The 25,318-nt window shown below is 50.6% G+C and overlaps 1 protein-coding gene across 7 annotated transcripts in view; it reads left to right on the forward strand.

Annotated features, from left to right (window-relative positions):
• EEF2K (eukaryotic elongation factor 2 kinase) overlaps positions 1-24,466 on the forward strand; it is a 68,404-nt gene extending 43,938 nt beyond the window's left edge. For 6 of the 7 annotated variants that reach the window (XM_082714681.1, XM_082714680.1, XM_082714679.1 and 3 more), the window contains 12 exons: positions 2,462-2,611; positions 2,767-2,899; positions 3,142-3,269; positions 4,023-4,224; positions 6,292-6,359; positions 9,356-9,433; positions 10,260-10,322; positions 11,391-11,525; positions 11,682-11,870; positions 15,412-15,536; positions 19,366-19,544; positions 21,256-24,466. In XM_082714681.1, coding sequence (XP_082570807.1) covers positions 2,462-2,611; positions 2,767-2,899; positions 3,142-3,269; positions 4,023-4,224; positions 6,292-6,359; positions 9,356-9,433; positions 10,260-10,322; positions 11,391-11,525; positions 11,682-11,870; positions 15,412-15,536; positions 19,366-19,544; positions 21,256-21,365 — 1,560 coding nt within the window. In that variant the 3' untranslated portion in view covers positions 21,366-24,466. Of the gene's footprint in view, positions 1-2,461; positions 2,612-2,766; positions 2,900-3,141; positions 3,270-4,022; positions 4,225-6,291; positions 6,360-9,355; positions 9,434-10,259; positions 10,323-11,390; positions 11,526-11,681; positions 11,871-15,411; positions 15,537-17,762; positions 17,810-19,365; positions 19,545-21,255 lie in introns of all 7 variants that reach the window. The other variant, XR_014306496.1, reaches the window with a different exon arrangement.
• Positions 24,467-25,318: the final 852 nt, after the last annotated feature.

Here is a 25,318-nt window from a genome sequence, read left to right on the forward strand (position 1 = left end):
AAAAGCAGAAGGAGAGGAGAAGGGGTAGTGTGTCTGCCCCTGGGGAGCCCCAGGCCCAAAGGGGTTAAGTGACCTGCCCCAACAGGCAGGAAGGAGCCAGGACTCAAAGCCAGGTGTTTCAGGCCCCTGCCCAGTTGGCTTCTGCAGGTGAGCCCCCAGGTTGTTTAGTGAACCTGGGCAAAGCAGAGTTTCCTGTTGCCTGTGGGCCTTTGAGAAACAGCACTCTGTGTCTCTGCCCTGCCCAGATTCATAGCTCAGCTTTCCCACTGTTTGAGCACCTGCGAGATAACATACTACTGTCTCCTGGGCCCCTTGGGGGAGCCACACTTACAAGAAGTCAGCAGAATTCATTGAGCGCCTCCTGTTTGCATGACTCTTGATTAAGTGCCTTCGGAGTAGACCCAAGAAGCCACAGTCCCCACCCGTGGGGTCTGTGACCACTTCAGTAATTTGCTACATGCCATCCTGGCCGCCTTTCTCTTCCTCCCTAAGCTTGTTCCTGCCTCAGGACCTTTGCTCTGGCTGTGCCATGCCTGTCGTCGTTTCTTGCCCTCCCCAACCCCAGCTCCATCCCTGCATGGTGAGTTCCTTCTCACAGTTCAGGTCTCAGCTCATATGTCACCTGCTCAGCAAGGCCGCCCCAGGCCATCCTAAATGAAGTAGCCTTTCCAGTGCTGTCCTGTCAGTTCATTCTGTCTGTTCTCGCTCCTCTTGCTTGGAGCAGTTGGCACTCTCCGGAAGAGTCTTGTCCCTGAGGTTAATATTGCGTCTCTCCCCCAGGGGCAGGGGATTCGTGCCTTGTTCACTCTGTCTCACAGTGCCCAGGTGCTCAGTAAATAATGTGGTTGGTTGGAATTGAGGAAAGGAAGGGAGCAGAGCTTTTTGAGGGGGGAGCCGGCTACCCCTCGTTAACTGCCTCCTGGCCAGTACGTGGCCTCACCATAGACTTCCTCGTAAGAATAGAGTCAGTATTTGGGGTGAGAACCTCCGAGAACCAGCTGCGCCTTCCCCTTAGGCTGTTTCTTGGAACTGAGGCCACGTTTGGGGCAGTTCTCTGCTTGGGGCCGCGTCGACCTCTGCAGCTGTCATCGGCCTGTCTAGTGACCCAGCCACACAGTTCCTTGGATGGTTGCTTCCTTGGGAAACCCAGACCTGGGTCCTTCCGCTGTGGGTGTCGTTGAGGGGGCTGGGGTGCCGTGGGTACGGTCTCACATCTTTCCAACCCCACTTTACAAACCATTCACAGGACTTAACACATGTCCTTCTGCGTACCGATGCCAAGTGTTTGGTTAAAAAAAAAATTCAGCAAGGCATGTCTAAACTCCCCATAGCAGGGAGAGAGCCGTCCTTTATGGTGGGATGTATACAGCTCTCTAGAGTCGCATCCACAAGTAATACTCACGTTAGCACATGTTGATAGACTCCTGTATTCTCAGGTTTCATCCTCACCCTAAGTGTGAGATCCTCATCCCACAGGCGAGGAAACTGAGGCACAGTTAGTCCACATGCACGATATTAGTGTAAGCCGTGTGGGCCGACCTTCGCGCACAGACCTATCAATGTGTGCCAACACAACATGGTTTCTTTCTCTCTCATATGACAGTTCTGCTTTGGTCGGGGGTTGGGTGGGGTTCAGGGTGGGCTGGTGCCAGCCATCTTGAGTCCTCCAGAAGCACCCAGTTCCTTCTGTCTTCCTGCCCTGCCTTCCTCTGGGGTGTGGCCATGGACCACGTGGCTAGGTTGGCCCCACTGGCAGGTGTGCGCTCTACAGCCTTGGGGCGGCCAGAGGTGGGGGCTGTTGGGAGTTCTGTCCTCGCTGTTGGAGTTCCGTCCTTGGCCAGGCTTGGCCACGTGGCTGCACCTAGCCACCAGGGAAGCTGCACAGTGCCTTCCTACTGGATGGCGGTGTATCCTCTTAGCACTCCCGTGGGAGTTGTCTAGAACCCCTCGGGGCTGCTCTAACAAAGTACCACGGACGGGGCAGCTTACAAACAACAGAAATTTATGCTTAGGAGGCTGAGAAGTCCACAATCAAGGCACCAGCATGATCACGTTCTGGGGAGGTCTCTCTCCTGGTTCCTCGATGGTGTCTCCTTGCTGTGTCCTCATGTGGCGGAAGTGGCGAAGGAGCTCTGCCTGGTCCCTTATCCGGGCCCCAATCCCATTCATGAGGGCTCCTCCCTCAGGACCTAGGTCCTCCCAAAGACCCCACCTAATCCCGTCACTTTTGAGGGCCAGGAGGTCAACAACATAGGGACTCTGTGGAGACGCAGTGAGACCATCACAGGGGTTTTTCTTCTCGAAAGGGGGACGTGGATGCTGGGGATGGCTGGCAGCCGGAGCTGCGGAGAGCTGATAACTGAGGGAGCCAGGAGCCCGGGCAGGCTAGCTTCCGCCGAGCCCTCTGCTGCCCGAGGTGAGTGCTGCTGGATCCTGCCTGACCTGCTCCCCCTCCCACCAGGTGGACATCATGCAGATGTGCGTGGTGGAGCTGAGGGACAGACCCGGCAAGCCTCTCTTCCACCTGGAGCACTATATCGAGGGCAAGTACATCAAATACAACTCCAACTCGGGCTTTGTCCGCGATGACAACATGCGCCTGACCCCACAGGTGAGGCCCCTGGATGGGGAGGGTCCCTGTGGGTGTGTGGTCTCAGCCCAGAGGGTCCTCAAGCCTCATGGAGCGGTGGCTGACCTGCATCCATGCAGACCACACCCTGGTCTGTTGCAGTCAGTCACCTTGCTCTTCTGTACCCGGCCCCCCAGGCCTTCAGCCACTTCACGTTTGAGCGTTCTGGGCATCAGCTGATTGTGGTAGACATCCAGGGTGTGGGCGACCTCTACACGGACCCGCAGATCCACACCGAGAAGGGCACTGACTTTGGAGATGGTAACCTAGGTAGGTGGGGAAAGCCAGCTTGTTTCCATGGAGATCACACTCCCTCTGCCCCCTACAAATCTCCCAGCTCTTCATAGCTTCATTGGCTTTTCCAAGATGGTGGGGATGGAAGCTTGGGACGCCTCCCACCCGCCACTTCAGCGTGTCCCACGCCTGCCCTTGTCACAGTTAAGGTGCCCGGCACTGCCCTTCCCCTGTCACACAGCAAGGCCGTGCTCCAGACTTGCCTGCTCTGTCTGTAGGTGTCCGGGGCATGGCGCTCTTCTTCTATTCTCATGCCTGCAACCGGATTTGCAAGAGCATGGGCCTCGCGCCCTTTGACCTCTCGCCAAGAGAGACGGACGCCGTGAACCAGAACACCAAGCTGCTGGTGGGTGCCCCATGGGAACCTGCTCGGAGGGACCGGGCCCTTCCACTGCCAGGCCAGTAAGCCCTGCTTCTCCGTGATGGCAGCCCAGGCCCTGCTTCTCCGTGATGGCAGCCCAGGCCCTGTGATGCTTACTTACTTGAAGAGTTTCAGGGCCAGAAGGAACTCAGCCTCGTCTGTGCCCCTCATCCTCCTAGATCAGTGCACAAAGCCCTTCCAAGTGTCCCCACTAACACAGTAACAGGGGTCTACGTGATTGGACCTCTTCTGACCAGAGTGAGGAGAACAAGTGTGTAGAAAGAGTGAGAAAGGTGTGTGGTATGTGTATTTGTGTGGCATGTTGACAGATGGCTGGACTAGACTTGGACCTGGATCTTCGGGCACCTTGCTGGGTCCAGGATGTACCCACCCCCTCTGCCATTACCTTGATCAGATATGAGCGACTGTCAGCAAAGACCAGCTTGGGATTCTGGATATATGGTGGCACGTGTTCCCCAGTTCAGGGCTGTGGAGTATGGTCAGCACGATGGGAATGCTGGCTGGCTTTGCACTCCTGTACCAGATGCCTGTTTTTAGAGCCCTTTGGTTTAACCCCCCATTGATTATTTTAGATTTCCTGCCAGTCCCTAAACAGGTGTGTATGGGAGCTGTTGACTAAAAGGGCTTCAGGGTTCAAACAGACAACACGCAACTGGAAGAGCCCTTCACTTGCCAAAGGGCTCCTGTGTGACACGGGTGTCCCTGTTAATTCTCCAGCAATCGGCGAAGACCATCTTGAGGGGGACAGAGGAAAAGTGTGGGAGCCCCCGAGTAAGGACCCTCTCTGGGAGTCGCCCCCCACTGCTCCTTCGCCTTTCAGAGAACTCTGGAGATGAGAACATGAGTGACGTGACTTTTGACTCTCTCCCTTCTTCCCCGTCTTCAGCCACACCACACAGCCAGAAACTGGACCAGCTCCGTGAGTGATACTTTGATCCCTGGTCATCGTGCTTGGAGGGGACAGGCACCAGAAAGGACATTGCTAAACTGGCTTTCACTTATGTTAGGAAATCAGATATGCTAACCAAAAAGGGTCCTGGCCCACGTGGTTTTATGAGTGAGTTCACTGAATACATTTTCAAGACACAAGTGTAGATGGTATAGAAACAACTCTGATTTTAGAAAACAAGGGAACATTTTTCAGTGTCTTTTATGAAACTAGCAAAACCTTTATACCAAAATTTAACAAAACAGCAAAAACACAAACAAAAAAAACCTACATACCAAGCTCACTTATAAATAAATACATATAGTATGGGGCGCCTGGGTGGCTCAGTGGGTTAAAGCCTCTGCCTTCGGCTCGGGTCATGATCCCAAGGTCCTGGGATCGAGCCCCACATCAGGCTCTCTGCTCTGCGGGGAGCCTGCTTCCTCCTCTCTCTCTCTGCCTGCCTCTCTGCCTACTTGTGATCTCTGTCAAATAAATAAATAAAATCTTTGAAAAATAAATACATACATGCATACATACATACATACACAGTACAGAAGTTCTAAATAAGGTACGGACAAAGACTAGTAGTATCCTAAAAGAATACTGTCACAATCAATAGGGTTTTTGCAGGCATCTGCAAAATTCCAATATTAAGAAATCGGTGAACATCATATGAATAGGTCAGAGAAGGAAAATGGAATCCTTGTTCCCGAAGTTGAAGTGACAGTGGTTGTTGACAATGTGGATGTAGGGTCTGCAGGAAAGAGGGGAGGCAAGGCTGACTCCAGGGTTTTGATCTGAAGAACATCAAGGGTGGTGTGGCCATTTGTGCTGCTGGGGGAGGCCATGGAGGAGCAGAAGAGCGAGATTTTAGTGTCAAAGAAGCCTTTTAGACATGTCCACTAGAAGACCTTAGGTATAGCTTGAGGCAGGAGTTTTGTGTTTGTTTGTTTGTTCTAAGATTTTATTTATTTGACAGAGATCACAAGCAGACAGAGAGGCAGGCACAGAGAGAGGAGGAAGCAGTCTCCCTGCTGAGCCGAGAGCCCGATGCGGGGTTCGATCCCAGGACCCTGAGATCATGACCTGAGCTGAAGGCAGAGCCTTAACCCACTGAGCCATCTAGGTGCCCCATTTTGAGGCAGGAGTTGACAGACTTCTTAAAAGACCAGAGAGTCAATCTTCTGGACTTTGTGGGACATAATGGTTTTTGCATTAGCAGTGTGAACATGGCCATGGTACTCAAATGACTAGGTAGGGCCTTGTTTCAATGAAGACACTGAATTTTCTATTTCGTGTAATTTTCACATATCTCAAGATACTATTCTTTTAAATTTTTTCAACCACTTTAAAATAGAAAAACCATTCTTAACAACCACATAAAAAAAGGAGGCAAGCTGGATATGGCTGTGGAAGCTCAGGATGGGAGAGAGAAACTGGGAATGACTGGGAAGGATGTGGTTGGTTTTTCAGCCTTATGAAGCTTCCCCGACCTGCAGCTACTCCTGGGGCCCCAAATACACCCATGGCTGTTGTGCTTTCATACCTGCTCCTCAAAGGCCCGCCGTGGCCCAGGTTCATGTGCTCTAAGCACATTGCACAACGGTATTTGCATTACAACTTTGAGGAGGCACAGGGGTTAAGCTGCCTGCTCAGGACCCCACAGCTAGCAAGTGGCAGACTCTGAGTAAGTTCTTTCTTTCTTTGAGAGAGCAGGGGGAGGGGCAGAGGGAGAGTCCCAAGTAGACGGTGCTAAATGTGGAGCCCGATGAGGGGCTTGATCTCATGACCCTGAGATCACAACCTGATTTGAAACCCAAGTCAGTCACTTAACGGACTGAGCCGTCCAGGCACCCCAACTCTGAGTAAGTTCTTGGGGAAGAACTGTAGCCTCTAGGTGCTGACAACATTCTTTTCCCATTTTTGTATCTTCTTACAAAATTTTAAAATGAAAAAAGGCCTAGTGGCAGGTGCTTTCTGTTCTAGGCTGTAGTTGGTCTTTTAAGCAGTTCTGCTGGTAGAGCCCTCGTATGATCTGTTTTCTCTCTTGCCCAGACTGGCCTGTGTTCAGTGACCTTGACAACATGGCACCCCGAGACCACGACCGTCTGGACAACCACCGGGTAGGTTGGAGAAGGCCCAAGGGAGCAGGCCTGGGGGGGATGGACTTCCTACCAGTCAGGACCAAGGCTGAATCCTCCCATCCAGAGGCGGTCAGTCTAGGTCGGCCCCAGGCACTGCCTGTGGGCACAGAGGAATGCAGACCACTCCCAGCCTCCTGGCCGGGGCAGCCCTGTCCTCTGAGAAAAGCTGGCTCCACCACAGTTTTCGGAGATGGTTAGAGAAAAGGGAATCGCAGTTAGCAACAGTGCAACCTTCTGGTAAATGGCAAGCGAGCTCAGCCTTGGGCTGGTCTGGCCACGTGCGTGCGGACAGCTGTCCTGGGAGAGGGAACGGTCCTGCATTTCGGACGAGTAACTGACAGCACAGTCTGATGTGATGCTCTCAGGCTGGGTAAACAGGACAGGTTTCCAGCAGCCTCGGGCTCATCCGACGTAGGAAGCTGAAGGCATCCCATTTGCATTCACGCGAACCTGTGTCACGGTGTTCAAAACTCATAGGAATTTTAAAAATCGACTTTGCAGAGATGTCACCCTTGCACAGACCTCAGGTGCCCTTTAAGCTCCGCGCTGGGATTGCTCCAAAGGTTCAGGTTCACTCTTGACTGCTTTTCAGAGATTTTGGGGGAAGAAAAAAGTAAGAGTAGCCAACATGATGGAATCATCACTCTGGGAAGACCCTGTTCTAAGAGCTTGATAGATCCTCTCCTTTAAGCCCCAGCAACCTATGAGGTAGAACCATTTTTTATTCCCCCCCCTTTTTTTTAAAAAGATTTTATTTATTTATTTGATGGAGAGAGAGCACAAGCAGAGGGAGTGGGAGAGGGGGAAGCAGGTGCCCTGTTTAAGCAGAGAGCCCAATGTGGGGCTTGATCCCAGGACTCTGGGATCATGACCTGAGCCAAAGGCAGACGCTTAACCAACTGAGCACCCAGTCACCCCTTTCTGTTTCTTTTGTAGTAGATTTCATTCTAGACTTAGAACAAATTTTAGACGTTCAGAATAACTCATTCATTCTCATGATTGAAAAGGTACAAAAGATTAGTAAGGTGAGAAGCCTGTCTCCCATCTGTCCCTTAGGCACCTGGAGCCCAACGTGGGGCTACCTGAGCCGAAGGCAGAGGCTTTAACCCACTGAGCCACCCAGGTGCCCCGCCCCCTGCTTCTTGTCCCTGATCTCAGCAGCTACCAGGGCAATGCTGTCGTGATTGATCCCTGATTGAGAGATGAGGACCCTGAGGCACAGGAAGGTTCAGCCACTTGGTCCCAGTCACTCAGTGATGGAACCACGGTTCAAATCCAGGCCTCTGGCCTCGAACCCACCCTCTGTCCTGCCGCTGTCCTGAGCTGCTTTTCTCCTTCTTGGAGTGGGTAGTTCCCCTGCATCTCTCAGAGGAGGAAACAGGTTCGGGAAGGCTGGCTGCCTTGCCCGGGGTCCCAGAACCCAGCTGTGAGCTCTCTGTTGCTCAAGGAGGGACTGAGTCCAAAGGGTGGGAGGAGGGCCCCTAGGTCGGGAGGAGCCGGCTCCCCGGAGCCCCTGGGTACGGCCTGCCCTCCGTTTTCAAAAGTAGGCTTGCACTCAGCACCCCCAACACTTCCATCACATGCTGTAAATTATATCTCAGTTTTAAAAATCGAGATTTTAAAAAAGAAACCAGAGTAGCCTTTTAGTTCACACAGAATAAAAGCCTTGAGGGGAGGTAGAGAAGTCCGTGCTTCTAGAAACAAGGGCAGGGCGTCGTCAGGATATGCAGCTCCTCGGGGCGTCGGGATTCGTGGCCAGACCAGAGGTTGAGGAGAGGGACCCATTTATGCCAGTGACACCAAACTTCTTTTTTATTTATTTATTTATTTATTTATTTATTTATTTTTAAGATTTTATTTATTTATTTGACAGAGATCACAAGTAGGCAGAGAGGCAGGCAGAGAGAGAGGGGGAAGCAGGATCCCCACTGAGCAAAGAGCCTGGTGCAGGGCTCGATCCCAGGACTCCGAGATCATGACCTGAGCCGTAGGCAGAGGCTTTACCCACTGAGCCAGCCAGGCGTCCCAGCAGTAATGTTTTAATTTCATTTAAAAATAAAAGATCCAAGGCACCTGCATGGCTCAGTCATTAAGCATCTGCCTTCGGCTCAGGTCATGATCTTAGTACCCTGGGATCAAGCCCCGCATCCAGCTCCCTGCTCAGCAGGAGGCCTGCTCCTCCCTCTCCCTCTGCCCCTGCTTGTGTTCCCTTTCTCACTGTGTTTTTGTCAAATAAATAAATCTTAAGCAAAAAAATAAAAAAAAAAGAATAAAAGATCTGAAGTAACTAAGGCCTCATGTTAGGAGCTGACAAAGCCAGGCGATGGGTGCACGGGAGCTTATTTTAGTATTCTCTGTTCTTAGTGGCATGTTTTAAATACTTCTTAGTAGAACAAAGGAGGAGACTTGAAAGTATGAGTGGGAGAGGGATGCAGGTGACTTGCGGATATGGCCGGAATGCGACGCCAGTAGACAAATGACTGAAGTTTTATAGATTCTGAAATATCTAGAAGAATAAAAAACATGTCCCGGTTTGGGTAGAGGACTTCACTGTAGTAAATATTGTTCTCAGCGCTACATTTGTGTCCGTGGCTCCTCTTGCATCCTCCAGCCTTTGTTTTTCTGCCTGTGAAATGGGTGAGCTGCTGTTAGCACTTGCTGTGACACATACTCGGTGGGTGGCCCCTCACGTCATCCCCATCCTTCGATGTAGGTGCCCCATGAATCCCATGGCTAAGGAAACAGGTGCCCTGTGCCAAGCTGGTGGGTCACAAAGCTCAGACTTGAGCCCAGACGGTCTGGCCCCCGAGCCCAAGCTCTCTGCTGCTCCCTTGTCACCCACCCAGCGAGAGCAGAAGGAGGAGAGTGTTAACTGAGGTGATAGAACAAGGGAGAAAGAGCAAATGGCTGGGATGTGCAGAAGCCACCACCACTCAGAGGACCACTGAGACCCTAGAATCATCTTCTCTCCATAGGACTCTGAAAACAGTGGAGACAGTGGCTACCCCAGTGAGAAGAGGGGTGAACTGGATGACCCAGAGCCCCGCGAACATGTAAGGAACCCCCAGAGAAACGAGCCCGGAGCGTTCTAGTGCCCCACTGTGCAGGAGAATGGAAGAGTGGGGGATGGGGACGGGAGTGGTCTTGCGAACATACACGGATACACGAGATCATTTCAGATCCAAATAAATGCAGGGCAGAAGATAAAACGGGGTCATGTGGACCAGAAAGTTTAGTAAGGGGACAAGGAAGGGAATTAGGGTTGAGAAATGTTGGACTGCTCTTACGGCAGAGCTGGAACCTCTGGTTGCTGGGCCGGGGTGGTGCTGAGTAGGCTCCCCAGCTTCCCACACGGTATTCCTCTGTCTCTCCGGCAGAGGACAGGTTCCCAGGGCCACCCCGCAGCATCCTGGGGAGGGGTGACTGTGGCAGTGTCTTCCATGTAGAGGTTTTGCCTTGTGCCAGCGTGGAGCCTAAGCCTTCACACTAGGCTTGCCGGGAACCCTTTGGTCTCAGTTTTCTTACTGCAAGTGAGACTGTCAGGGGGGCTTGGGTAAGAGGAAGGAGGTTGTCTTCGTGCTCGTCTGCCACAGTCCTGTGCCGTTGAGTCATTTCCATCTGTGCGCACAGAGAGGGTGAGGGCAAGGCTGTGGGCACACAGGCACAAGAGTCCTGCTTGTTACCCAGCATCCTCTCTGCTTGGCGCACATGAGTTCCAGCTGCCCTCCCTAGGGGACAGTCCTGTCCCTTGGGAGGAGGGTCCCCTGGATGGGGAGGGCGGGGCTGTCCCCTACGAGGTTTCCCCTGGAGGTGAGGCAGGGGCCGGTTCTTGGGAGGGGGAGCTGCTCTGTGGCTCACTCTCCCCTCCTCTTCCCTCAGGGCCACTCAAACGGTAACCGGAGGTACGAGTCGGACGAAGACAGCCTGGGCAGCTCCGGACGGGTAATGCGCCCCGAGGCGTCCTGGCCGTGGCTGCGGGCTTGCCTTTTCCAGCCTCTCTTTCCCCAGTCCTGTCACTCTTACCTGCCCAGGCGCCTCACACACCAGCTGAAGGAAGATTTTGCAAAGAAACCAGTCGCCTTGGCGTATGCTTTTTGATCCCCTGAACCTGGGCGGGCCACCGGGGCATCTGTGGAGAGGAATAGAGGAGTAGACCAGCCCGTCCTGGAGGGTGGTTTATAAGGGCCACAGCTCACACGTCAAAGTTATGCCCGTGTGACGTCGTAGCATTAGTTAATTTACTTCTTGCATCCACCCAGAGAGACAGGCTGACGTTAATTCATCCCCGTTTTACATATGAGAAAACTGAGATCTTAAGCAGCTTCCCCCCGGGTTAGCCAGCAAGTGTCTCTACACAGGTCACTTACACCACGCGGTATTTACCGCCTGGACAAGGTCTCCGGTGCAACGTGAGGAGGGGGTTCAACCGTGGTGCTGTGGACGATCGGGGCAGGCCCTTCTTTGTCATGGGGGCGCCCTGTCATGTGCCCTGCAGGGTGTTCAATGCACACGGACAGGCCGCTGCCTGGCTCTGTCCTATGCAGACCTTCGGAAGAGAGTGTCTAGCTGGGGGCACGATGTGTTTCCAAACCCGTTCCCCAGAGCATCGTGTGAGTGCACAGAGGCAAGCGGAGTGGATTTGTGGCGGGGTCTGAAGTCAGACTTTTCTGGTGCGTTGTATCGGCCACAGGCCAGCGGGGCAGCTTAGGGTCCAACCTCCCCCCACCAAACCCTGCCTGATAGATGAAGGGGAGACGCTTTGAACGGCTGCAGTGTGTCTGCTGGCCTTTGGGCTGTGATACTCCCTCGACGCCCATAAATTGGCAGGATTTGAGGGATTAGAAATGGAGCCGTGTTTGTCCAAGAAAATTTGATACCTTAAGGGTTTGCTCCCTTGCCTCTTGCCAGCCAGGCTCGTGCGGTAGGAGCGGCCGACGGCTGGGGATGGCCCCTGCGTCCCCGCCTCGCATTCCCTGACCTGTGAACCTCCGGCCCTGGTCTCTCCTGCAGGTCTGCGTGGACAAGTGGAATCTCCTTAACCCCTCCCGCCTCCACCTGCCGAGGCCTTCCGCCGTGGCCCTGGAAGTGCAGAGGCTTAATGGTCTGGACCTTGAGAAGAAAATCGGGAAGTCTATTCTGGGGAAGGTACCAGCGATGCCCGTCTCGGAGCCCTCTTGCCACTGACCCAGAGCCCAGCCCATGCTTCTGCCCCGCTAATCTCTTCCTCCTGCAGGCTGGCTGGGCGGCCCCGGGGGTGCAGCGGCCCAGGCAGCCGGGCCAACACCCAAGTCTGTGCGGCAGGTGCATCTGGCCATGGCGCGCTACCATGAGGGCGGGCGCTTCTGCGAGAAGGACGAGGCGTGGGACCGCGAGTCCGCCGTCTTCCACCTGGAGCACGCGGCCGAGCTGGGCGAGCTGGAGGCCATTGTGGGTCTGGGGCTCATGTGCTGCCAGCTGCCCCACCACATTCTGGCTGATGTCTCTCTGAAGGTGGGCGTGGCAGGGACCCAGCCTTGGGGGGGGGGGCAGCGGGGCGCTCGGTCATCATCCTCCCCACCCTGCGGGTCTGTGCATGCCCCAGAAACTTCCTGAGCACCAGTTTGGGTCAGGCAAAGCCGGTTAGCTGGAGCTGGTGAGATTGGGCTCTGCCCCTGGAGAACAGGGCCAAGGTGACAGTTTCTAGGCAGTTAGGACCCTGTGTGAAGGGAAAAGCAGAGGATATTGTGGGGAAGCAGGTGGAGAAGGGCCCCCGAGTGGGTGTCGCGGGGTCAGTGGAGGCTTCCTGGTAGCAGGTTACTAGCTGTGTCCCCCGCAGTGAGAACAGAGCCTGACACACGGTACATACTCCGTGTACACTTGCAGAACAGATGAATAAGGTGACCTCTGAGTTAGACCTAAAAGCTGAGTGGGAGTCCCCCAGGCAGGGGGAGCAGAAGTGACAGACAGGACAGTCAGACGTGAGCAACTTCTTTGCTGAATCAGATCAGAGTTTTAAATACTAATGGTTCGAATACTAATAGTTTAAATAAAATGAATCATTTAAATACTATTTTATTTTATTTTAATTAATTTATTTTTTTTTGTTGTTTTTAAGATTTTATCTATTTATTTGACAGAGAGATCACAAGTAGGCAGAGGCAGCCAGAGAGAGGGAGAGGCAGGCTCCCCGCTGAGCAGAGAGCCCGATGCGGGGCTCGATCCTAGAATCCTGAGATCATGACCTGAGCCGAAGGCAGAGGCTTAACCCACTGAGCCACCCAGGTGCCCCTTAAATACTATTTTAAATAGTCCCCATGTCATGATTACAGATGGGACATGCTTTTAAGTTTTATCTGCATTATCGATATTTTCTCCATCTCTTTCTTTTTATCAAAAAGAACTATCAGACTCTGATCTGTGGAGGGGCGCCTGGCTCAGTCAGTGGAGTGTGTGACACTTGATCTTGGGGTTTTGAGTTTGAGCCCCATGTTGGGTGTAGAGATTACTTGGAAATAAAATCTTTAAGCTGTGCCCGGGTGGCTCAGTTGGTTATGCATCTGAGTAGGGGGTTAAGCGTTGATTTCACCTCAGGTCACGATCTCAGGCTTGGGGGATGGAGCCCCGCTGTTGGCTCTGTACTAGGTGTGGAGCCTGCTTAAGATTCCCTCCTTCTCCTGCTGCCCGTCCTGAGCTCTCCCTTTTCTAAAATAAATAAGTACATAAATAAAATCTTTCAAGGAAGAGAGTTCCTGATAATTCCAGTCGGCTGTCATAAGAGCACAGAGCTGGTTCTAGGATACAGCTGCCTTTGGCCTGTATTCCCAGCGTCTGTCTCCAAGCCTGGCACAGAGAAGATACTCAGAAAGATCTGAGGCCCGAATAAAGTGATCTCAAAGCCCAGAATGAGTGGTGAGCAGCTAGGACTGGGGGAACGTCTCCCGTGACCTCAGGCTGTTGAAACACACCACGCGCTGGTAACCTTGTAGAAGGATTGAGAAGCCGTTTCAGTTTCCCCACCGATAGGCATCCCCACGTCCTGTCTCTGGTGAGCAGACGCTGGCACTTCCCCTAGCAGAAGTGGGGTTGGACAGAGCTTTGCGGTTAGGACTTGGGAAGGCAGGCAGGGAGTGAACTGTGTGCCAGCAGACTTATGGCTTAGCAAGTAAAACGACAGGCCTGAGCCCTGAGAAGCTGCTGTGTGTTCTCGAAAGCCCATCACCCACTTTATCCAGTGCCCCCCTTCTTTGGAACCTTTTTATTGTTGTGTTCTTGCTGAGACATTCATTTATTCCATACTTGCTTTTTGAGTCTCCTACGCTTGGCCCTGTCCTAGGTTCCCGCTCTCATGGAGCAAACTTTGCAGGTGGGAAAGGATGTAGTACAAACCTTAGTTAACAAATAAAATCTTTCAAAGAATTAAAAATAACTAGCCTTTATTGAGTACTTCCTGTGCCGAGCATTGTTCTAATACACTGGGGGAAAAAATAGGACAGAGCATGTGACAGAACGGCTGCCGGATAGACGTCTTGTTAGGACATAGGTTCTGGCTACAGGGGAGGCGAAAGTATGGGGGAGGAGGCTGCATATGGGGACAGTGGGTGGTGGTCTTGAAGCCCCAAGGTTGAGAAGGGCCTCATGAGCTGATATGAAGGTTTGGGATTTGTCTCAAAAGTGAGGTGAGGGCGCCTGGGTGGCTCAGTGGGTTAAGCCGCTGCCTTCGGCTCAGGTCATGATCTCAGAGTCCTGGGATCGAGTCCCGCATCGGGCTCTCTGCTCAGCAGAGAGCCTGCTTTCCTCTCTCTCTCTCTGCCTGCCTCTCCATCTACTTGTGATTTCTCTCTGTCAAATAAATAAATAAAATCTTTAAAAAAAAAAAAAAAAGTGAGGTGAGAAGCCACAGAGCAGCTTTTGAATAGTACTGTGACCTTGACTTGGCCTTTAAAAGCATCTTGGGGGAGAGGGGTGCCTGGGTGGCTCAGTGGGTTAAAGCCTCTGCCTTCAGCTCAGGTCATGATCCCAGGGTCCTGTGATCGAGCCCCCGCATCGGGCTCTCTGCTCAGCAGGGAGCCTGCTTCCTCCTTTCTCTCTGCCTGCCTCTCTGCCTCCTTGTGATCTCTGTCTGTCAAGTAAATAAAATCTAAAAAAAAAATCTTTTTTAGAAAAAAAAAGCATCTTGGGGGAGCAGCAGGGAAGCAGGTGGGAATAGGCAGTGTTGGTGGGACTGGAACATGAGGCAGCCACACTGGGAAGCAGTTGGACAGCGCCTCCAAAGTCTAGCCAAAGTCTAGGCTTAGAGTTCCATGTGACCTAGCAGTTCCCCTCCGAAGTATCTTCCCAAAAGAATAAAGACACACATCTGCGTTAAACTTTTTACAGATGTTCATAGCCACAGTACTTCTTCACAGTAGCCAAAAGGTTTAAACAAACCAGACACCCACCAACTGTTGAATAAAATGTGGTCTATCCATACAGTGGACTGTTAACATTTGGCCGTAAAAAGAACAAACCACTGATACATTAAAAGCTTTATGCTAAGTTAAAGAAGCGAGGCACAGTAGACCAGGTAATGAGTGATTGCATTTATACAAAGTATCCAGAATAGAGAACTTTCTAGAGACAGAAAGTGTGCTAGTGGTTACTTAGGCCTGAGTGAGATGGGGCATTTGAGAGGTGATGGTGGAGGTGTTTTGTTTTGGTTTCTTCTTGGGCTGATGAAAATATTCTGAAATTGATAATGGTGATAGTTGCACATTCTGTGAATATATTAAAATCCACTGAATTGTGGGTTTAAATGGATGAATTGTACAGTATGAGAATTACATCTCCATAAAGCCGTTAAAAACTTTTAAAGTTAAAAAATAAATACATAGGGCATCTGGGTGGCTCAGTTGGTTAGGCAACTGCCTTCAGCTCAGGTCATGGTCCCAGGGTCCCCGGATCGAGTCCTGCATTGGGCTCGCAGCTCACGGGGAGTCTGCTTCTCTCTCTGACCTTCTCCCCTCTCATACTCTCTCTTGCTGTCTCTCTTCCCCTCTTTGGTTTGTATTAACAGGATACAGAAGAGAATAAAACCAAAGGATTCGAATACTTACTGAAGGCGGCCGAAGCTGGCGACAGACAGTCCATGATCCTGGTGGCTCGGGCTTTTGACACGGGCCAGAACCTCAGCCCAGACAGGTACTGTGGCTTTCGCTCAGGTAGTGCTGGTGGGATCTTGGGCTGCAGGTGGGGGCTTCCCCTCAGTATCAGCACAGACCCGGGTTCTGGGCTTGGCTCCCCCATTCCCATTCTCTTGCTGGGGGTAAGTCATTTCTCCTCCTTGATCTCAGCCTCTTCCTGGTATGAAATGGGAATAATTAAAGATCCTGTATCCCAGGTGGTTGTGGGAGGATTAATTGAGAGATGCCTGTAATTCCCAATGTGCGTGGCCCATAGCAGGAGGTAAATGACAGACCTCTTAGCCATTGTGCGAAGAAAGGATTTGCTTTTTGCACCAGAATAGTTGTCCCTAGATGATAGGATTAAGGGTGGTTATAGTATCCTCTTTCTAACTTTTATTTTTATTTATTATTTTTTATTTTTTTAAAGAATACTTTTACTTATTTTTATTTACTCTTTATTATTTTTTTGAGAAAGAGAGTGGGGAGGGGGTGCCGAGGGAGAGGGAAAGAGACTCTCAGACTCGCTGCTGAGCGTGGTGCCCAGTGCAGGGCTTGACCCCACAAGCCCTGCAATCGTGACCTGAGCTGAAACCAAGAGTAGTCGCTTAACAGATCAAACTACCCAGGCGTCTCTCTACTTTTATTTTTGTTTTTCACTTCGGGGAGAGAGAGGAAAGGAAGGAGGCTCTGGCTGTGGGTGATTCAGGCCTAGTGCGAGTTTCCAGAGTGGCTCTGAGTCCCCAGGAGGCTACAACCCTGGGGGTGCCAGCACTTTTCCAGTTGTGCCCTCGGGCTCAGGGGTCGGGACTGGTTTCTGCAGTGGGAGGAAGAAAGGGTGGCCCAGCTTCACCTCATCTCCTTGGCTTAGCCAGTGGGAAGTCCCCGAGGTTCCAACAGGGGAGATCATTTGAAGGGATTGAACTGGTCAAGGGACCCATTTCCCAGCCCTGTGGCTCCCACTGGGTCACAGCCACCCCTGCTGTCCTTGGGAGTCCATGGCTTTCTGGACGGGAGCAGGGCAGGCATGTCCATTGTCTACTCCTACAGGGTTGGAGCAGTCTGGAACCTCCCCTCTCTTTGGGTCAAGGTCTCATCTCCTCTCCCTGCCCACGGACGGTGGCCGTGTCATATGCAGCTCTCAGTGTCTAAAATGTCTTGATACGTAGCATCCTTCCTGTTCTGTGGATCCCACAGCCCCAAAACTGACCAGATAGCTACTGTGTGACAATAGTGCCCCTTTTTACTCGGACCGTAGCTTCATGTCTGTGATTTTATCTCATTGAGAGTAAGAATCGTGTCCCCTGCCTCTCCTATTGCTTATCACGGGGCCTGGCTTAGTAGTTGAGTGAGTGAACCAGCAGCTCTCTGGGACTCAGGGCGGGTCTTCTGAGCCCCGTGGTGTGGGTGACTCAGCTAGGTCTGAGAAGGGAAGGGACTTGCCTGTGGTCACCTAGCTAGCAAGTGACAGGGCCAGATCTTGGGTTTTCTCCCTCCAGTGTACTGTGCGCCAGCCGGCTTCTCAGTGGACTCAGAGCTCCACTGGCACAGAGAGGAAGTGAACAAAAAAGACATGCTGTGGTTACGTCAGGTCCAATGCCAGCATGTATGGTGCCCACGGCGTGCAGGGGGGGAGGCTGGCACAGGTGGGAGGGGCTGGAGGTGGGCATTGCAGATTGGTCTCTGAGGTCCTTAGGAAGGCTTTCCTCTGTGTGTTTTCTCCTCATGCCTTTTGTTTACTTTTTATTCAAGATGATCGTGTTTTGTTTTGTTCTTGATTTGTTAAGAACTTTTTTTTTTAGATTTTATTTATTTATTTATTTGAGAGAGAGTGTGCACACAAGCAGGGGGAGCAGAAGAGGGAGAGAGAGAAACAGACTCTCTCCACTTAAGTAGGGAGCCCGATGCGGGGCTCGATCCCAGGACCCAGAGATCATGACCTGAGCCCAAGGCAGAGGCTTAATGGATGAGCCCCCCCCAGGCTCCCCTGTTAAGAATTTTTTAATGTTAAAGCTATCAATTCTTAGGCATCTGCTTCTCTTTAAAAAAAAAAAAAAAGAAAAATGTTTTTCAGGGCTGGTTGCCATCCCTGTGGGGGGAGGGGGGCCACATTTCTACTTGTTGGCCATCATTACTGGGTTTGGGGCAACTGGTTTTTAATATTCGTATAGTTGAATCTATCACGATTTTCTTTTATAGCTTCTGCTATAGTCATTTTCTTATTCTTCTTCCTCATTCCAAGCAGTTCCAGCCTCTTCCATTCAGGGAGCGTTAATTAAGGGCCAGCTCTGGGTAAGGCAGGGCCCCATGTAGGCCCAAATTTGCTTTTCTGTGGTTTCAACCTTCTCAGAAGTTACCACTTAAGACGGGAAGGAAAAGTCCTTGGAAGTCCTGAGGCAGGGGGGGGCACCCTGACCGCTCGGGGTAGAGTGGGGTGGGGTGGGGGTTGGGCAGAGATTAGTTCCTTTCTCCTCTTTCCCATGTAATGCATTTGGGGCTGTTCTGCTTTGCCCTTCTAGACCAGGGAGGGGCAAAGCTGAAAAGAGTGAGATCACATAGTATGGTGGCTTCCAGTCCACTGCTAAAGTCATAGTTTGTCAGGTATGTCACCGATCATTTTCAGATGATTTGCCCTTTCTGTGAAATAAGATGGAATCAGTGTTCTCTCCTGAACCCCATCCCAGCCAGCCACGTGGTTGTGTTTATTCCTTCGGCCTCCTTCAGGGAGGCTGAGCTATTTGCCAGGCCCCGAGAATGCAACAGTGGACAAAACAAAGTTCCAGTCTTCTTGGAGCTTATGTTCTAGCCAGCAGAAACCATGATAAACGAGTGAAGAAATAAACAGGAGAATTGCAGATTGGGGTGGTTGTAGGAAATGAGGTGTTTGGGGATGATGCTTCCAAAGAGGTGACATAGGAACCGAGGTTGGGGGGATGGGGAGTCAGGTGCGGAAAGGCAGAGAATGAATGCTCCAAGCGGAGGGAGCAGCAGGTGCAAAGGCCAAGGGGCAGATGGGGTCTCGCATGTTCAGGGAAGAGAAGGGGGCCCAGCCAGTCTAGCGTGGAGGAAGGTTAGTGGGAGTGAAGACGGGGGTGGCCCCTGGTGAGGTATATGAGGTAGGGCCTTAGAGGAGAGGCCAGCAAGGCACTGGCGCTGTGGCTCCTGGAACATTTCATGAGACCCACAGACTTTCTTATCTGCATCTTTCTTTGCTCTTTCCTGATGTGCTATAAATAGTTACTCACATAGTACACTCCAAGAAAAGAGCCCGCGGCCCTGTTTGCTCAGTATTTCATGTTGTTCAGATGTGGGTGGAACAGGTCTGTCCTTGGTGGCTTGGCCATTCTTGTGCTATAGTGGGAGAAAGAGTTGTGGGTAGAGGGGCAGAAGCAGAGAGAGAAGCCCGCTATTCTGGGGGAGAGCCCCGGATTGTGCTGGAGGAGAGCCAGAGCTGGCCAGCACCGGCAGAGGCCTTGGCAAAAGGTCCCCCACCCACCTCTTCTCCTACTTGAGTCATAGGGAGGATTGGCTGGTGTCCCAGCCACTGCTAATGCTAGCCCAGAGTGTGACTTTGTACAAACTAGAAAAACAACCCCCCTCAACACATCTGTTGGAAAACTGTGGAATACACCAGCCTTGCTAGGGAAAGCTACTTGACTGCTGTCTTAATATGTCAATCTGCAGTATGAATGACAGCCCTTAGATGTGGTAGCATTGGGCACTGGGGGTCATGAGTCATAGGTGGTGGCCCCGCTGGGATCCCTGACGTGTCCCTCCTGCTGATGGACCTCCTCCCTCTTGCCTGTCGCCATGGTAACGTCTAACGTCTCCTTTCCATGTCCTGGAAGGTGCCAGGACTGGCCGGAGGCTCTGCACTGGTACAGCACTGCCCTGGAGATGACGGACTGTGACGAGGGCGGTGAGTATGACGGGATGCAGGATGAGCCTCGGTACACGCTGCTGGCCAGGGAGGCGGAGATGCTGTTCACTGGCGGCTGCGGGCTCGAGAAGGACCCACAGAGATCAGGTAGGGCCTGACTGGGCTGCCCCTGGTGGGGTGGGGGTGGGGGAGATCGAGCTGGGCCGGAGGGATGTAATTCCTGCCTCAGTGGGAATTAAAAACAGTGAGACACAAGACTGAGTCTCTTCTTTCATTGGAGAGGAGAGAGATTCCTACCGCTTTATGGAGCTGGTATGCAGATAAACACTTTTTTTTTTTTTAAGATTTTCCATTTATTTATTTGACAGAGAGAAATCACAAGTAGGCAGAGAGGCAGGCAGAGAGAGAGAGGGAAGCAGGCTCCCTGCTGAGCAGAGAGCCCGACGTGGGACTCGATTCCAGGACCCCGAGATCATGACCCGAGCCGAAGGCAGCGGCTTAACCCACTGAGCCACCCAGGCGCCCCAACACTTTTGTTTTAATGGTTACATATTAGGAGTTTGATATTTCTGCAGTTTTAAAAATTGAACAGACACTTTTATTACATAAAATACACCATTTTTAGGGGCGCCTGGGTGGCTCGGTGGGTTAAGCCGCTGCCTTCGGCTCAGGTCATGATCTCAGGGTCCTGGGATCGAGTCCCGCATCGGGCTCTCTGCTCAGCAGGGAGCCTGCTTCCTCCTCTCTCTCTCTGCCTGCCTCTCTGCCTACTGTGATCTCTCTATGTCAAATAAATAAATAAAATCTTTAAAAAAAAAAAAAGCTAAAAAAAAAATACACCATTTTTAAGTGTATGGTTCAGTGGCTTTCGGTATATTTGTCATGTGGTACAGCCATCACCATTATCTAATTTCAGAACATTTCTGTCACCTGTTAGTGGTGATTCCCCATTTCCCTGCTACCCCCATCCCTGGCAGCCACCAACTTATTGCCTGTCAGTATGAATTTACCTAAATGTTTCATATAAATGGGATCATACCGTACGTGGTCTTTTGTATCTGGCTTCTTTCACTCAGCATCATGTTTTCGGGGTTCACCCATATTGTAGCATGCATCTGTACGTCATTCCTTTTTATTACCAAATGATATCCCAGCATACAGATACAGCGTGTTTTGTTTATCCACACATCTGTTGATCACGTTATATATATATTTTTTTTCTGTTACATAATAAACATACTGACCTCCTGATTCCATAGGACGAGCCTAAATTTAAAAGTTTAAAAGTTAAAAAAAAAACTAAGCAAATAATAATAATGCAATTATTATAATGCAATTCTATGATCTATAATGCAATTCTATAATCCTTGTGTGAAATTTCTAAATTCAGAAAACCAAGTGTTTTTATACATGTTGCACAAATTTTCTTGGAAGTAAAACCTCTCCAGAACTGACACGAGGCTGTTCATAATCTTTACTTCTTCTACTTTATTTCTTCCCCTTCCATGCATTCCTCCCAATTAGTCTTGTCAGAATCCCCAGCCTGGTGCTCATTGGCTCAACTGGAACCCCACCCACCCACCCCTGTACCAATCACTGAGCGCATGGAGATGGCTTATTCTAATTGGCTGTGCTTAAGTCTGGGTGTCTGATTGGCTATGCGGAAGTCCGTAAGGCCTGGTGGGAATCGGAAGGGTGCTCTGATTGGCCAGGCAGGGTCTGCGAGCTGTAAAGGGATGAGGGGTAATTGAGGATGGTAGTTCCCAGGGAGGGGTCGGGGATGGAGGGTGGCGGTGGGGGGACCTGGCGGAAACAGCAGGCGGTTCACCGCTCTGTGCCCCACTTTGCTCTTCTTCAGGCGACTTGTACACGCAGGCAGCCGAGGCCGCGATGGAAGCCATGAAGGGCCGGCTGGCCAACCAGTTCTACCAGAAGGCGGAGGAGGCCTGGGCGCAGATGGAGGAGTAGCTTGCCTCGAAGATCCCGGCCGGCCGCCAGCAGAAGCGCTGAGACAGGAGGGAAAAAAGACTGACTGCCTTGCTGAGGGGGTGTTTGGAGGGGGAGGGGCAAGTAGTTTGAGTGTGTTGTACATCAACTTTTGTATTTCATTGTCTGACTCTTGAAAATGTCTTTGCTGTTAGCGAAGACACTACAGCTGCCCCTTAGGGCAGCATCTTGGGGAGCGGGGATTGAAAAAGCCCCCACTCCCATTTTTTATTTTTATTTTTTATTTTTTTATTTTTTTTCATGAGCTATAAGAAAGTGCTTTTCTGCCATGGGTTAAAAATAGGACTTTGGGCTTTGCTCGCTGGTGTTTTCAGGCTGAACCGAAATGAAATATCAGGCCCACAGAACTTGTTTCCTGAGCTGTGATGGGGAAAGCAGAGCTGCACCTTAGCTCTCCGTGGGGTGTGGATTTTCATGACTTGGTGCGGCGCCCTACCTCTCAGAGCACTTGGGAGCGCGTGTGCCCTCCTTCTGCGGATGTGCGATTGCTCAGTACCCAGGCCCCCTTCCGCGCTTGGCAAAGGACTGTTCACTAATCTCATTTAATTTTCTTCCCAAATGCAACTGATTTTCTGGAATACAGCCAAATTCCATTTTCAGCATGCATTTTACAGTGGGCTTTATAAAGCAGGTTTGATTTTTTTTTTTTGAATGCACACATTTACTACCTCTAACTTCTCCAGCTAGTGTAGGAGTGGGTGCACCTCAGATCTTGAACGTGTGAGGACAGCTGTTTGGAATTGGAGCCTTTCCTCCAAGCAGACATACATAACTTCACATCTCAGTGGCAGCATCCACAGTGTTTAACCCAAGGATCTCTGTACAGTGCTCCTCTGTGGTTTCTTAGCATCTGACATTCTGACATTCCTATGTAGGCTCTGTTCCCCAGGCTCTGTCCTTGCCATTTTCTGCTTGAAGCTGCGCTGATTTTCTTGCAGATTGCAGCAGGATGATTTCAGCAGCAGCCCCTTGAGATTTGTCTAAAATGTTGGAGGATGAGAGGGCAAGAACTATAAACACTCATTAGTTCCAGTAGTTTCCCCAGGGCCAGGCTGTGGCTCTGTATTTAATGAGCTTTCCCTTGAAAAGGAGTAAGATTTAATATTAGTATGATTTCAGCGGGTGTGTCAAGGCAAAGCGAACACACTGCTTTGATCAAGCCCAAGTGCTGAAGTGGCCTCTCTTTCTGTGCTTAAAAATGAAAACAAAACAAAACAAAAGCAGAACGTGACCTACAAACCCTTCTTATCTGTCCATTAAAACAGCTCTTTCAACACATTACTGTTAAGTGCTGTGGAATCGTGAACCTGTGCCAGCATTTGAACCTTTGGTTCCAAAGTTCAGAGTGCACTAGGGAAAAAAAAAAAAATCAAGCAGGCTCAGAATTACTCTTGAAAAAAATCCTTTAGAACATCTGTAAATTACAGTTTCCCTCATTTTTGTGTATGGATTCATCACAACCAGCTTTCTTTCCAAGTGGGGACTGATCACCTCTTTTTCATTTGCAGCCCATCAAGGGGGTGGCTTATGTTAGGTTTTTCGTTTGTGTGTTTTAAACCAGTGCATACAGTTAGTTAAATTGCATATGGTAAATGTACGTGAGAAACGGCTTGATTGTGACCTAACTTCTTACCTTCTGTAAAGGTAGTAAATAATCGTTGGCTTTGTAGGTCCTGGGGTCTCTGTGGTAACTACTCAACCCTGCTATCCTAGTGAAGAAACACCCAGGAACAGCATGTAAATGAATGAGCTTGGCTGATGTTCCAGTAAAACTTTTCTTACCAAAACAGCCTGCCTAGGCAGTGGTTTGCCCACTCGGGTCTAAGCCTTGACTAGGGGGTTACTGCAGTACGCCCGGAAGTCAAAAGCAATACCAGTTTTTCAGCTCCCAGTGCTCAAAAACACAGTGCCTTGGCAGAGGAAGCCCTTGGAGATAAATGTGTGAGCAAACGGAGAGCCAGCCCTAGTCACAGCACCTGATCGGTGGCTCTGTGTCTTCCTCCCAGTTAATGATTTGTTATCCCCATTGGGTTACAGTGTCATTCCTCCAGTTCCAACCCACGCACCTCCACGCCCTTAACTCAGCCAGCTTCTCTTCCAGGAGGCAGGGATGGCCTGGATAGAGAGCTTAGCAAATGCTTATTGAAGACCAGTGAGAGTCCAGTGATCTGCATGATGCCCAGATTGATCTGAGCCAGGAGAAGAGCTTATCCCACCTTCAAAACCTAGTTTGGTGCCTGCTAAAGCTGGTGAGGGTATTCCCCTCCCATCCCCACAGATCTGGGCATGCAGAAACAAAAGCCAACCCCAGGACTTTCCAGCCCAACTGGGAAGACATCAGAGACCATCTTTAAGGGCAGGAAGCAGGTTCAGGAGATCAGCAAAGTCTGGGATATGTCCTGTATCTTCCATCGCAGATGGAGAAACCAAGGTTTTGAAAGATAAATTCTCGCAGTGACCCTGCTGGTTAGCAGCTAGCTACAGCTAGGATTTGAAAGCTGCTGTTACTTAGAGGATCCTGGGAATAAAATTTAAAATTAGATTAGAGTATAATGCCCCTTTCAGGTTTGCTGTAGGGTTTTGTTTTGTTTTTTTTTTAAAAGCAGACTTTATGGATGTAAGAGGGGAAAAAAAAATCTCAAACCCCTGGACATCTGAAAACTGCCCCCTCTGCCTTCCCCTGAGGCACTGTGGGGATTCCTCATCAAATGCAAACTTGGGGAACCAAGCCAGGTAAAGTGCCCTCCGTGCTATCTTAATAACTTCCTTTCGTCCCAGCACATGTGTCTGTGGTACTGGACTTGCTTTACAAATGGACACATGTTTACAAAGGCATATGCAGCTTGTGCGGGGGGGGAAAGGAGACAAAATATGCATTTTCTCTGCATGGATTTGTGCCTGTTACTCCTATTTCTACTCTCAAGGTAACCATTTAACCTAGTCTAGGTGGACCCTGGGTGGGGCCCAGGGGAGTGGCCTGTGTTAGGAATTTATTTTTGCATATGTATTCAGTTCCATATGGTCTTTTCAAATAAAGTGGTTTCTTTGTTTTCCCTTTCGAATTCAAATGTCTCCTAGTAACCAGGGACCGGGTGGTGGACTAGATGAAGTAGCTGTGGAGTCGGGGGGAGGTGGGGAGACAGGCTGAAAGGAGACATCTGAAAGGATTAGCTGGGATTCAGCCCCAAGTGATTGTCACCACGGGAAGAGTGTGGGCACCATGTTGCCCCATTTCCCAGTCTTTCAAGAGCTGTTGAGATCGGATGTGTGAATGCAGGTTCTCCTGATTTTTAATATTTCTAATAAATTCTAATTTTTTTTTAAATTTTGTCTAGATTTGGCCCTATGTGGTCCTTTTCCTTTAAAGTGTGTGAACCTCTTTTTTTCCCCCGTTTTTCCCATCCATAAGACAGAAAGGATAATCTTTCTATTTCAGAGTTGTCATCCACCTCAAAGAAGATCATGCACATTAGAGATGCTCTGTGATCCAGAATTTAAGAAAATCTTGGTCACTGGTATGTTCATTTGGTTTTCAAACTAATGCTTTTTTAACTTAAAGTAATTTGAACTTAAGCATAGTGCATTGAAGTCACACGCTTAGGTCCATTGGCTCCTGAGGCCCCATTAAAGTGACAGGGAAAGAGATTTTCTTAATGGCAGAAGCCCATGCGGCTGGAAAGCAGAGGGATTATAGTTGGATTAGCGCTGAGAACTCTGCTGACCCCAAAGGGTGAGACATTAGTACCAGGAACCTGGGGAAGGGGAAGTGAAACGGGGCTAAAAATATAGGGTCAGTTGAAAGACAAGGGAGCAGACCACCTCACCTTTGCTTGTAGCCCGCTGGCTTCCTGTCCATCACCCTGCAGAACCCTGGGAGGCCAGGCAGAGCAGAGAGTCTGGCTGCTTTACAGAAA

This window comes from Mustela nivalis (assembly GCF_964662115.1).
Source record: "Mustela nivalis genome assembly, chromosome: 19".
Classification (NCBI taxonomy): domain Eukaryota; kingdom Metazoa; phylum Chordata; class Mammalia; order Carnivora; family Mustelidae; genus Mustela; species Mustela nivalis.